The following is a 15293-nucleotide window of genomic DNA, read 5'->3' as shown; positions in this document are numbered from 1 at the left end:
CTGATCAAACGTCATTATATTCTGATCAAACGTCATTATATTCTGATCAAACGTCATTATGTGCTGATCAAATGTTATTATATTCTGATCAAATGTTATTATATGCTGATCAAACGTTATTATGTGCTGATCAAACGTTATTATGTGCTGATCAAACGTTATTATATTCTGATCAAATGTTATTATATTCTGATCAAATGCCATTATGTGCTGATCAAACGTTATTATGTGCTGATCAAACGTTATTATATTCTGATCAAATGTTATTATATTCTGATCAAATGTTATTATATTCTGATCAAATGTTATTATATTCTGATCAAACGCCATTATGTGCTGATCAAACGTTATTATATTCTGATCAAATGTTATTATATTCTGATCAAATGTTATTATATTCTGATCAAATGTTATTATATTCTGATCAAACGCCATTATGTGCTGATCAAACGTTATGAGCTCGGTTGTTATTATATTGTCTGGCCATTTGTTGTCGAGATAGGGCGCGCTTGGACATACATCTGTTATGCGCACGCATGTTGATTCTCGGCGGGACGAGCCTGATGAATAAATTTGAGTATGGAAGCTATTTTAAGAAAATTGGAACTTGGCAACCTCATTCAACGTTTCAGGGATGAAAGAATAGAGCCGCCAATTGTACAGTGCATGACTGAAGGAGAGTTAACAAGACTAGGGATAACCACAATGGGTGATCGAGTTCGCCTACGACAACTGTGTCAGGAACATGGTGAACATGAGCGTGATCACGATGACCCGCGTGGCTCGGGGCGGGCTTTTGCATCAAGTCTTGCTCGAAGTATTTCTTCAGAGAGAAATGCATTGTTCATGCCCGGGCGAGCATCGCGTTCAAGGGGACGAGGTCGTAGCCGAGGAAATCTAACGAGCAAGAAACGTACTTGGACTGGCCATTTCATTTGCCTAGCGGACAGGTGCAGTACGAAAGTTCCGTCAGCAACAGAAAAAAGTGTTCTTCACAAAGCTGGACTTGGTTTAAAAAAAATCCAAGTAGAAAGCGATTGTGACGAACGCGGTTTGATCGAGAGGTTAACCTCTGATGACGTTCTGGAGGATGTTGCATCGTCGTCTGTTTCGAATTCTGTTGTTGGGTTTCCGCAGCTTAAGAACTGTGGCGGTTTTGAATTTCTACACTGCCAAAGAAATTCCAGACAATTGTCTGTTTTAGAGTGCCCCTGGACTGTTAAAGATTTGAAGGCAAATGTTGGGTCTCAGAGTAGGATTTACCTTAGCTGCAGTTCTGTAGCTCGCTTGGTTTCGCTGTCGGTTATTTTGTTCGTCGTGGTGTTAACGCGAAACCAGGGAGCTACAGTTCCATCCTATGCGAGTTACAATTATTTTGAGGGCGATTGTCCGAAATTGGTCGTTTTCATGTGAATTTAAAATTTTGTAAATGGTCCATTCTGGAATATGACAACTAATTTTCAACAGCCATCACATTTTCATATGGGAAGAACAAGATGGCACAACAGGTAACAAATTCTGTACTGTATCATTTATTTGAAAAGTCATTGATATCTAGCGATTGGTTGCCTGACAATAGAAAGCTTCACTGATTCAGTACTAGTATTTTGATATTGCAAAGCAGATTCTTTCATAATCATAAAACTATTTTTGTTAAAATTTGAGCTGTAGTTTTATTGATGTTTGTCTATTTAGAATAAAAAAGCACTACCCTGAATGTGACTTAACTATTTCTGCTGCTTGAGTATAAATATCAATCCCATAGTTGTCTGAATGCCAGTCATTTGCTATATGTAGAGATAGTTCATCGATGCATGGTTGACTGAGTGCATACATATCACGTGTGATAATGGGTCTTTGATCATATTCTCCATCTTCCATATCATCAAGAACACCTTCAACACCATATCCTTCAAGGTCTGTGACTTCTATTCCTATAGGGTTTTGCCATTGTCCTGACATCCAGATGCGAAAGGGTGAAGAGTGAGTTGTGCGCATTCTATGACGACTCCATGCCATTCTCCAAGATTCAAGCTTCTGGTTTATTTTTCTCATGTAAACATAATGAAGTGCAGCGATATGATGCTCATCAAGTGGATCGAGGAGGTTATTTTCTTCCAGGAAGTAAAATATTTGAGAGTAAAGGCTGAGCACTCCTTCATACACATCCCTCCACAGGCGTTCAATACGCTGGTTGTGAACACTCCTTCCAGTTATCATGCTCCCACGATTTTCCCCTCTTTTTGAAATCATGTAATCAGCTATATGAACATTTTCCAAGCCCATATCTGATCTGACACGGCTAGGCAGCCCATAGTTTTCAACACCTGACATGAAACATTTAAACAGTGTTGAAGCTTGGTTGTTGTCTGTGCATGCTAATGTAATGGGTAGTCTACTGAAACCATCAATGCATCCAAATATGATCATGTGCCAGCGTATTAATTTGTGGTTTGTGTCAACATGCCACAAGTGGTTAGGGCCCATGACATTGTATATGCGTCTTTGTAAACGCCCTCTTCTCCTTGCATTAACACCTTCAGAGTCAACCCGTTGGATGCTATTGCGTAATCTTGTTCGCTGAACTTTTATTTCCATTCCATATAACAGTTCTTTCAACAATTTTTCCCCACAATAAGGAAAATCAGTTGTTAGCTTCTGTACATGTGCATCCAAGTCTTCATTCGTTATATCAGAAAAATATACTTTGCTTAGACCATACGTACGCATTCTCCTGTAAATGGTACTCTCAGAAACAGATAGAATTGATGATATTTCCTTAACTGTAAATCCTTGATCAATAAAACTTTCCAATACTATATATGGGATGAAAAATTCTGGAACTCTGCTGCTGTCAGAATAAGTTTTAACTGGTGCAGTTCCACCATGGGTGATGCAAGCCATGCGCATGGACATCATGTCACTTCTGCTCTGAACTCCTAGTTTTTCTAAATCCACTGTTGTAAGTTTACATACTAAATCAGAAGAAATTCTTTCTCTTTCAAAACACTCACTCAGATTTCCAAGGTTCAGATGTTCCAAAACGGTTGACATTTCCGAATTCATGATTCTAGATTTCCAATATGTCCACTTAACACATGGCATGCATGCATGTATTCTGGGATATCATTCAGAAGAATAATCATAATTTGTTTTGTACAGTTTAAAATGAATGTTTAATCAGCACATAATAACATTTGATCAGAATACAATAACGTTTGATCAGCACATAATGACGTTTGATCAGAATATAATAACATTTGATCAGAATATAATGACGTTTGATCAGAATATAATAACATTTGATCAGAATATATTAACGTTTGATCAGAACATAATAACATTTGATCAGAATATAATAACGTTTGATCAGAATATAATAACGTTTGATCAGAATATAATAACATTTGATCAGAATATAATAAAGTTTTATTAGAATATAATAACGTTTGATCAGATTATAATAACGTTTGATCAGAATATAATAACGTTTGATCAGAATACAATAACGTTTGATCAGAATATAATAACGTTTGATCAGCACATAATAACGTTTGATCAGAATATAATAACGTTTGATCAGCACATAATAACATTTGATCAGAATATAATAACGTTTGATCAGAATATAATAACATTTGATCAGAGTATAATAACGTTTGATCAGAATATAATAAAGTTTTATCAGAATATAAAGGCAAGTGATCAGAATATAATAGTTATAGTGCATCTAAGACAGTTACGGCTTTCCATATGTTCGAAGCATTAAATCGAACTTCCTGAAACTGCAGGCAGCCGCCAACCACGCAGATCAAGTTTCAACTTTGCCTAAAGGTCAGCGAGGTCAACCCCTGCTGCTCGGTGCTCTTGACGCATCGGTACAGAAATGGATACGCGACGTGAGGTTAAATGGTGGGGTGATCAACAACAGAATCGTTATGGGTGCCGCTACTGGTATCGTAATGAAACTGGACAAAAGTAAACTGAAGCAGTTTGGAGGCCACATTGAAATCACCAGCTCATGGGCGAAATCATTACTCCAGCGCATGAACTTCGTGAGGCGGAAGGGCACAAAAAGCGTAAAAAAGTTGCCGACCGATTTTCAAGAAATAAAGGACGCATTCATTGGTCGGGTAAATACTTTCCGAGAAGAGCATGAAATACCAGCAGAAATTGTGATAAACTGGGACCAAACTGGTGTTAGCATGCTACCAGGAGAAGAATGGACTCTCGAAGAAAGAGGAAACAAGCAGATTACGATTTCCGGTCTAGCGGTCTAGATGACAAACGACATATCACGTCTGTGCTCGCTGTCTCAATGACGGGAAATTTGTTGGATCCACAAATTATTTATGCTGGTAAAACCGATCGATGCCATCCAAATGTGAACTTCCCAGATGGATGGCTCGTGGATCACACAATGTCTCATTGGAGTACTGAAGAATCAATGTTGCGTTATGTCGAGAAAATTATTGTACCCTACGTCGTAGACCAACGCGTGAAACTTGGGTTGCCGCTCGACCACAAAGCACTTGCCTTGTTCGACGTATTCAAAGCTCATCGTGGGGAAAAGCTTCTCAGTCTTTTAGCAGAAAATAATATTAAGGTGGTATTTATTCCAGCAGCTTGTACAGACAAATTACAGCCGCTAGACTTATCCGTAAATAAAGATTACAAAGAAGTCTTGAAATCATGTTTCAACTCCTGGTATGCCGAGAAGGTCATGGAAAGTATGAATGAAAACCAAGACACCAATAACAGTGTTCATATCGATACACGAACATCGACGCTAAAACCGATCCATGCTCAGTGGCTTATCAAAGCACATGACGAACTTGCAAAACGCACTGAGGTGATCAAAGATGGATTTCGCCTTGCGGGACTTTCGTAAGCATGTGTTGTTTTTGTATTGGACATTTACCATTTGTATTTTACCATTGCCTCGCCTAGCGTACGACCACAGTCACTTGGGGGCTGAAAATCAATAAATACTAATTTTCCAAAAAAAAATCATCTGCTATACATATATAAATAAACAAGTTGTGAAACACGGCACCTAGTAAATCGACACCCTGTCGGTTTCAAATGTCGATTTCTTACCTTAAAATGCGAAACAAAAAGTGCAGAGGGGGTCAGATGTTATGTTAATAACCATTGTTCATAATCGCTAACTTGGTTTTGTTCAAAACTGCACAAATCGCGAGTTTTCTGGTGATATCCGACAATTTCATGATCGAAAATGGCCAGCAGCCAGAATCAAGGGGGATTCGTACAGAGTTCTGGGTAAATCAAGTGCGCATACTCATTTTCAGCCAATCAGGCGTGCCGTAACAGCGAGTATTTCCTTGATTTACCCAGAACTCTATGCGAATCCCCCTTGATTCTGGCTGCTGGCCATTTTCGTTCATGAAATCGTCGGATATCATCAGAAAACGCGGGATTTGTGCAGTTCTGAATAAAACCAAGTTAGCGATTATGAACAATGGTTATTAACGTAACACCTGATCCCCTCTAAAATTTTTGTTTCGCATTTTAAGGTAAGAAATCGACATTTGAAACCGACAGGGTGTCGATTTACTCGGTGCGGTGTTTCACAACTTGTTTATTTATATACGTATAGCGGATGATTTTTATTGAAAATTAGTATTTATTGATTTTCAGCCCCCAAGTGACTGTGCGTTCGACGTATTTAACAACGTCACAATGCATTTATTTATTTACTCGACATCACCATTATTTATTGTGTATGTACAATGTATATATTTTGTGCAATTGTAAATAAAGACACAATACAATACTAATCGTGAATAAGTGACAAAGTGTTCTCATGCCGTTGTGTTTCAGACCACGCGTTTTGTTTGTATGCGTGAGCTCATTAATATTCATGTATATATAATGAGCTGTTCGCGTTGACTTTATTTTCGCGCAAAATTGGTCTCCGCGAAAACAGCGAAAATAAAATCCCCGCGAATATAAAGTATATCACAGTATTATTCTGTGACAAAGCATTTTCATAAAAACCGCGGAATGTCCTAGTTCGAACGCACACGATTTGACGGGCGGTCCCAATGAGCTGCAGAAAAACGCGACGAACAGTTTTTGATAATAAAACACTGCAGATTATAAACATACACTCAGAATGATCACATGTATTATCATCTGATATTATATAACACTGCAGATTATAAACATACACCCAGAATGATCACATGTATTATCATCTGATATTATATAACACATTAAGTGTGTCGGATAACGAATAATTTCAAGAGTGTGAAAACTGAAGAAAAAAAAGCTGACATGATAAGTCCCATTTCTGTTGAGACTGGCTTAATTTCACTGGTATAATTCTTGTTTTGATATGTTATATATTTTCACTGATTGTTCATGAGTTACCATGCCAGCCATTCGCATTTCACCCATTTCGATGACCCCCCCCTCTCTAGTTTAAAATAACAGAAATAGATTCCAAGTGAAATAGAGTGCAGTACAATCATATCTAGGGGAGCATTGGTCAATTATACATAAACAACCGTTTGATGTGAACACTATGGGTACTGATGTATTGTGGTTCTCGTATACAAGTGATGCATCTTTGCTTATTGTATGACTTCAAGGAGGAGCGAAAAACATGACACAATACCGTGAATAGTTTACGAACCAAAACAGTCAGTGCATATGCGTATTTAACATTTCCTTGAACGAATAATTAGTTATTTACTACAATAACAATTTGTTTAGTTCACGATAAAACATAATCCAGTGTATTTTATCGACATTCAGTATCAAACATAAATTTTACGTCTAATCCTTGTTGTATCTTTAAGATCGGGCTTCGATTCTTACTGCCCCACGGCCACGTAATGATGAATAATCTACGAGGAACGGCCGGAGACCACCCGCAATGTATTAACCATGTTTTGTTGTTATTTACGTAATTGATTGTTTCTAATTGTTATTATTCAGCTTCTCCTAGTGCCTGTTTTAATTTGAAATATTATGTTTCTTACAGTTTACAAGCTCACAGACGTCTCAATGTTCCCAACGCTGAACCGATCAGAAACAGTTGTTAACAACACTGGTTACGGTGATCTACCTGGTGAGATGGCATCAAGACCTGTCATACCTACCCCGATATACACACAGCGCATCACATCTACCACGAGGCTACCATTACCTTTTGAGGTTCCACCTGCATCATTGATAGGAAGTTTTGTGGTTCCGGATTATACGACGGTTCGTGAGAATCACCGGATTCCAACAGATACCGCCCCTGTGATCGTGCCACAGTTCCGCGCATACGACGAAAAAGCCGCTACATTTAGGCTGAGACGCGCCCATGTACGACCCAAAACATTTCCCATCACCCGAAAGCAGCGTGAATTTATTCCCGAAAAGGAGAAAGACGAGCAGTACTGGGAAAAGCGAAGAAAAAACAACGAGGCAGCTAAACGATCACGGGAAAGGAGGCGATTAAGCGACATTATGGTTGAGTGTAAGATGGCGCAGATGTCGGATGAGAACGATAGCATGAAAGCGCAATTACTCGCACTGCAGCATCAAACTGCGCTTCTGTGTAACACGGATGAAACACGTCAAGCAAAAGCCCAATCCATGATGTATCTTAACCCTCTATACACCAATTATAACTCAACTAATCCCTTTCCAGTTCCTTACGGCATGTTTGGGCCGCCACAACCAACTTTTCCCCGCTTCACAAGCATTCCCCCAGGGTTCACAGAACACGCCGATCTCCTGAGACGTCACAACGCGCTTTCACAGCGGGCACAATATCACGAGAGATCATCTCGCCCTGAATACAGCACCAATGACGTCAAGCAGAGGGAATCTGACACAGAACGAAAAGACGATACAACTGATTGCACTTCGAGCGTAGCTTGCGCAACTCAGTCCGTGCATGGATACACTGAATGAAGAACTGGTTACCAAGGTTATTAATACAGACGAATGGCAATTCTCTGTAACCACAAATAATAAACAGCTGGTATTTAGCGAGATTCTACGACGAACCCGGTCTTCTCGTAGAGATAGTCATGCTGCTGTTTCGTCAAATAAAACTAGCTCAATTTTTTAACATCCCTGTATTATTTTATTTTAGTCAGCGTATACGAGTCACGTCATTTTAAGTTTAGTACAATTTTCGCCTCATTTTATTTATCATTTCTGTGGCATGCCAGTCATGTCAGTTTCCTTCATAAACATGAACACTCGATTTTAGTGTACGGCAAACTACTGTAAAACATGTTTAAATAGATACATAACATTTTAACGAAGTTTACTCCATGCATGAATTAAGAATCCTAATTTAGCTAAAGTGCCAACAATCTCATTGTGAAAATAAATACTTTATTTTAAATTAGCGAAATTATAGATTAGCTAAATTAGCTAAAATATCATGCTAGCTAAAAAGACATGTTTTACAGTATTAACACACATTTAAAAAAGCGATGTTCGTCGCATCGCGAATGTGCGACATTTATGTTGATACACATTAATTTCCCCACAATTCAACGCGCTCTTTTAATGGAAATCACGAGTACGAATTTTAACGTAGGCATGACGTGCACTAACTATCACCGGTAATATCTTCCAATCACCAAAGATAATACCTAATTAAAGCTTGGTAACGTCTACTCGTTGGTCTGCGCAACAGTCACAATTTGTTTATATGAGACCATATCTCGCGCATGCGTAGCGCGACGACCACCAACCTTTAATACCAAATATCAGTATATTGTACTCACTGTCTGGTGGCGGAGAAAATGAATTCGACACATAGATGGTTTATAGAATAAGAATAAAAATTAAAAATTACCTTTATATTTGCTTATTTCATGGTGAAAGTGTCACAGTCCATATAGACCCTACAACATTTGTGTCGTGTTGGTTTGTGTTTACCTATAATCGACACCTAAATGTCGACACTCGTGGAAAAAGTTATATAAGATAGGTCATACAGGTTTAAAATCATAATCATAATTGTGAATAAAATAGGCATTAAATCAATTGGACGAAATTGTATCAGCTGGCATTTAAATAAAATAATTATGGAAAAAATCAACTGTAAAAGAAACAAAAGAGAACCTTTCGTACTGCGAATGAGTGTGATTGTTCAAAATACAATAGAAAACCTTGGGCGAACTACGATATCACGTCATTCAATATCAGCATGAAATTCGAACAGAGGTAGCGAGAAGTCGGCTGATACAGATTTCCTAAGACGACGCACAGTGTCGTTAGCGTTTTAGTTTCATCATGAATAACAAATGTTGAAGTATGTCACCCAGCTCAAAATGGGTGGAAATAAAACACACACTTCAAGTTTCTCAGAAACAGCCAGATTAGGTAGTAGTGTATAATTTATATTTGGTCTACAGGTCACTTGTGCATGTCAATCAAAAACGTTACAGCAGACGTGTTTGAAGTGCGCCACCACGCATCGCGTTTCAGATGGAAAATGGAGCGCAATCTGCAATTTTGAGGATAGCGTTTATATCGCAAAAAAGTTGCAAAAAATTATTCCTGGAAAATATTCATAACTTTTATGATAGGGCATTTTGGCTGAACGCAAATCTACCCACTATCTAAACAATCTAAAACGCAGTGTATGAGGGCGTACTTCAACTACGTATGTTAGACCATTTCGCGTCAGCCTTGTAATAGCGGTGTTCAAGTAATCATGATTTTTTTTATTTTGACAAAGTTGCGCACCGACGGGAGCCCACATTGTTATACTGTACCAACTCAAGTCCCAACCCAACTTTTAACTTTGAATGAACTGTAAATGCTGCGTTCAATCAAAGAATCGAGAAAATACAATCGCAAAACGGTCGGAAATAAGTTTTCTTATCGAAATCTAGGGTAAGGGGCCAACTTGCGTGAATATAATAACAATAACAGCAAAAGAAGCTCTAGTAATAAAATGAAGTGACTTCAGAAGACTGAATGCTTTAGTTATAAACCGACGTTAGTTTACCGTTCATTTCCTACCATGACAAAAGCCGAAAACATGTTTTTTGAGCGGAGCGGATCGCCACTGGTGACCTGTGGATCTGGACAATTATCAGTAAGACTCTTTAAAACTGGCTGCTTTTGCGAGAATATTAAAGGTAGAACGCTTGGTAATTCTGTGTGTTTTGTTTACATCCATCATGATTCTGTAGGAGTTTGAGCTCACCAACATGTGTTTTTTCTGGTCATTACATACATGTGGTTTCACCAAATTGAAACAATAGTTTAATCATTGAAATTCACCCAAACATTGTCGTTTGTGGAGTTCTAATTAGTGGTATGAGACCTGATCTAGTGCCTTACATTTTGAGAACGCCATTGAAGTCAATATCGGAAATTGTATGCTGCCCTCTACGACAGAGATTGAATATACTAGTAACTGATAAAATAAAGTAAGTAAGAGTTATCTGCCAAGCGAGTCGAAGTTCCCTGCACACAAAGCTCCTTTCGTAGTACTATTACTAGTCACTGTCCTTAGTGCCCATAACTTTCGAGGCTTAAACCAGCCCTGTGGGACTGGCCCCTGGGAGCCAACCCCCGGGACCCAGCCCCTGGGGCCAGCCAGAAACTAATTATGCTTCGACATCTATTCATCACCATTCCTTAGATACCATTGACAAATTAGTATACGATGTGATAGTAATTTATTAAATAAGAAAGATAGAAAAACACATCTAATGTTCTCTTATATTACAATACATTCAAATTAGCAATATTTAATTAATTGTTTTAAACCAGCAATTGTGCGTTATGGGTTTGGATGGAGCGGCTAAAACATCACATATAGTTATGAGAATTCATACACTCATAAAACTGACAATTTGAGGTGCTTGGACACTCACTTATCAGTCTGGTTTAAAACCCAACCATATACTAGTACATGGTCAGATTTTACAGAAAAAGTGCCGTCTGTTGTCAGGAGAATAGACTAACAACCAAAGTTTGGCACAATTGTAAAAAGTGGAAAATCAAAGTCTTCGTAATATATTTGTACACAGTAATGTCATAAATTCAGTATAAAAAATGTAGACGAATATATTAATACTGATTATACTCGAAAAATACTGCTGTCATAGGATTTGGTTTTCTCATAATCAAATTTGATATCGTCATTTTTGGAAGATAATAGATCATTACGTGTTTGTGCGTTGTAAGCATTTGATAAACAAATATTCACATAAATGAATATCTCTTTAAAAATACGTAGTTATATAAATCATGCGGATTACACAATATTTGTGCGTACTCAATATAAATAAATACAGTAACCATCGTCTTTTGTACTGATGGCCGAGGGTCACTCGTCAGGTCACTGGTACAATCTACGTTCATGAAACAAAAATATGTGGGCGTCAGTTCTATAAATGTTGTGCGTATAACTGTTAAATTAATACAAACCATCAAACAAACAAACAAAAACAATAAATTAAACAGCACGATTTATCAAAGTGAGCGATGACATCAATATAGATCGTATTGGGTGGTTCAGTCAGTATTTGTCTGGCACAGATCTGGTCAAGTATGGGGATAACCAAACTAAATTAAGGGTTGATCAATAGAAATTATGGGTGTGGAGGTAAACAAATTACTTCCTCCTTCATTTAGTTTCAAGCTATTTATTTAGAATAACGTTAACAAACTTGTAAACAAACTTTTGATTCCCTAAATCATTTTTTATAAATATAATTTTTCTGTAATTTTTCCTGTGGTATTTTGTTTTCAGATCTACCCCGAATTGTCCAATGGTCAACCTCAGTCTAAGTCCTCCCCAATTTTCTAATGGTCAACCCATTAGTCCCTCCATTGTCTAATGGCCAACCCCTCAGTCCCCCCCCCCATTGTCTAATGGTCAACTCATTAGGCCCCATCCCATTGTCTAATGTCAACATCGTTCTCAGTCCCCCTGGTCTTGTAATGGTTAACCCTTAGTCCCCCCTCATTATCTAATGGTTAACCCTTAGTCCCCCCTCATTATCTAATGGTTAACCCTTAGTCCCCCTCATTGTCTAATGGTTAACCTTATAGCTACCCTCTCCCCCATTGTCTAATAGTCAACAGTTAGTAGGTTTATTATTGCAATGTATGATGCAAGCTATACAGCATTACTCACACATTTGCAATTCCCACGTATACAGTTTAAACAATAATTGAATTTGTGCCAAGTTAGCAACACATAACATTCGAGGTCAGCCACGGAGCAAGGGCTCTGAATTAATAACTACATAACTACTAATAAATAAATAAATTACTTGGCGTACTGAATTCAACTATGCATATATTATAATAATTAATTGAGTTATAAATTACTACGTCACGTATTCAGAAAATCCTGAGTATGAAAGTGCGCATGCGCGCGGAATTGACAATCATAACAAAATCACGTGACATAATAAATCATTAAACCAAGGCTATCTTGAAAAACTGGGTCGGGCCGTGACCTTGTGTAGTAGTTCAAACCAGGCCTTCTTATTCCCGGCTTTGCAACATGGAATCATGGAATACTATTGTCGCTATTTAAAAACTAATCTGTCTATTGTTTGTTATTGCTTTTACAATCCAACAAGAAAATGAACTGAAAATTAACCCAATAAACAACTCCTCGCTTCGGTACATTGACAAATAAAAATATAATAAAGTATATCTGGTCACATAATAGAGCAATACTCAGTGGGGATCTTCTTGGTAATTTCATGCACCTGTTCCTGTGGAGCGGGTGATTTTTGTTTATCATCACATTTCGCAGACGACACTGACTGTCCGCCTTTCCCACCACTGACGATTAGATGAAAAACACCATTCGGCTTCAACGCTCGGTAAAACGCAAGGTCAAATTCATCTTCTAGTTCTTTCCCCTTATAAACAAGTTTCTGTTCTTTGACTTCTATTCCTGCATTTTCGTATATTCTCGCCTTGATTTCCGAAACTGTGGTCTTTGCATGTACTTTCAAGCAATAGAATTTATGTTCTTTTGTTCCTATAAATATTGTGATATGTTTAAATACAACATAGACGATGGACTGCGATGACACATTGCATTCGAGGAGCGAAAGGGCGTTTTCCATAATCTTTCCCATATAGATGAAATCTAGCTGACTTGAGGGTATTCCGGTTAAATTTTCATAAATTTCTTTGGTTTCCAGCACAGTTTTTATTGGGTCAACATGAAGACAGGTTTCCTCCGCTGTCAAGCTTCGTAGTCGTAGCTTCACGCAGCCTAGCGATTTGGAGTGGTTGTACAAAACCCTGACACACGAGTCGCTCCGAACTCCGCAATTCACGAGATTCGCGTTGCTGTCAACTCGATGACCGTCCATTGTCAACACTTGGTCACACCGACTGGTACCGGTAATATTCTCAACCATCGCTTTCACATCGTCAGCAATTCCCCTCTCCGTTATTGTGAACGGAAAGCTATCTCCGTTCTGCATGACAACAGTAATAGTCAGTCCAAATGCTCCAGTCCCGACGCTGGAATTGTTCTGCACTTCTTCGGTCAACATAAATTCCGTGTTCTGCAACGCACAAATAAATAGCGCGCACTGTGGCCTAGTTTCCTACAAAAACAGCTGTTTCCCTTTTGTCCTCAACGAGCGTTCTGACTTGTTTACATCCAAAGGTAACTCAATCGCCTGACTTTGTTTATGTCACTACGCCCTCTATGGCGATGACGTCACCTTTCAGTAATGTGATTCTCAGAGGTGAATGTCCGAATATAATACTGAAAAAAATGATTTCAGAAAAATAAACACGATGCTTCAGATGTACACTAAATATAATCCATGTTCATACATGTTTATGAAAAACATTACTTAAAGAACGGTGGTCATCGCACAGCGCGTGTTCAAATTGTATGTAAACAATGTATTTTACACGCGTTGTATACGTCGCTATGAGTCCCAAATCGAACAGGACGTGGCGCGACGACCACCGTCCTTTAATACTGTTGTCCTCACGAATTGTTTCTTTTTAATTACTTTGTGCCAGGAACTTCACAGAAAGCACAGGGGAGTCTGGAGGTGTTTTTTTAAAAAAATCATTGCATGAAAAAAAGTTCCTCGGATAATTTTTGACGACACAATATACTGTACATGTCAATAACTTATTGCATTAAATGTTTTGATGATTCTAGTAAAATACATCAATTCAAAAATATACAGATATATGATTTATTTATTTATTTTGAAAAGTTCAAAAAATGGAAAATTAGTTGATGAATTCAAATTAGCACATTTTTCACTTCACTACCAGTATTTCAATTTTTGTTATATCAAGATATCACTCATAAAACTCGCTCATATGCAAATGAGCTGCTATTATTATCAACTCGAACTAAGGTAAATGAAGACAAGACAATTTGCATATAATGATCTAGATTTATCTAGATTTGTGAGAATACATGTATAACATTTAGGTAATATTTGCAGAGGGTGTTATACTGAGACGTACACGTGACAAGCTGTGTACGATCGCGAGTTTCTGATAGTTTATAATAAATCGGAGAATTTAACTTGAAAATAATAAATAAATGTTATGAAGTAAAACAAACTGAATTTCACACATTACCGAATGCCTGCATGTAGGCCATCATCAGCGTGACAGAGCGTACTTAACTATATGTTAATTAGTAGTATGACGTCATATGACCTTCTTCGCCAGTTAAGACCGGCGATGAAAACGCAGGTTCCATGACACCCGGCGTATCACGTAGTGGCGCAGTATATATAGCCGTGTGTTATTGCAGTGTTATTGTTGATGTACATAGCAACTCCTCAGTAGCTGTTCCTAAATATTGATTAACGAAATAAAAATATAGGTACTCACTTTTCGCTGTGGTGGCTGTTGATAACAATCTAACGATGTCGAGACGAACGATTGTAGAGTCGCCGATATTGTCGAGTGCTATTCTATGTTTACTTCCGCTTCGTTGTGACGCTACCTTTATATAACATCGCATGAGTCACAGGACCAGTTCATACCGGATTGTTACGTTTTTTGCCTTCCTTCCCGCATGACTTTGGACCCAGTGTGATATTTCAGTGCAATAACCAGCTGGAATCTTATCAATGACAGTACGTGTTTTGGTGAAGCACCCCACCCCCTCCCCCGGAAGGGAGGGAGCGTTTATGATGTCAGACACATGGTCATTGTTGATATCCTACCGGCTTGCGTATTAGATCATATATGTATTATAATGCAACATTTTTATTAAATATGCCCCGTTGTTTATACATTATCCCAGTAACACGTAGTCACCTGTTAGT

The 15293-nt window shown here is 38.1% G+C and overlaps 1 protein-coding gene across 2 annotated transcripts; it reads right to left on the bottom strand.

Moving 5' to 3' along the window:
- Nucleotides 1–10659: 10659 nt before the first annotated feature.
- LOC102805691 (uncharacterized) lies at nt 10660–15091 on the bottom strand. 2 transcript variants are annotated; one of them, XM_006818500.3, is made up of 2 exons: nt 14854–15091; nt 10660–13750 (listed from the first exon to the last, which is right to left on the bottom strand). In XM_006818500.3, the coding sequence occupies exon 2, from the start codon at nt 13530–13532 to the stop codon at nt 12678–12680; it is 855 nt and encodes a 284-aa protein (XP_006818563.1). In that variant the 5' UTR covers nt 13533–13750; nt 14854–15091; the 3' UTR covers nt 10660–12677. The 2 variants fall into 2 exon arrangements, with proteins under 2 accessions (XP_006818563.1, XP_085359197.1); XM_085503071.1 differs by lacking the exon at nt 14854–15091 and adding an exon at nt 14596–14662.
- Between the last annotated feature and the right edge of the window lie 202 nt (nt 15092–15293).

This window comes from Saccoglossus kowalevskii, chromosome 9 (genome assembly GCF_978046115.1).
Source record: "Saccoglossus kowalevskii chromosome 9, keSacKowa6.1, whole genome shotgun sequence".
Classification (NCBI taxonomy): Eukaryota; Metazoa; Hemichordata; class Enteropneusta; family Harrimaniidae; genus Saccoglossus; species Saccoglossus kowalevskii.
Note: the sequence above shows the minus strand (reverse complement) of the source record. Positions and strands in the feature narration are given on the sequence as shown.

Excerpts from the sequence above, each read along its gene's own strand:
- LOC102805691 (XM_006818500.3), bottom strand. The coding sequence starts at position 13,532 with ATGTTGACCGAAGAAGTGCAGAACAATTCCAGCGTCGGGACTGGAGCA.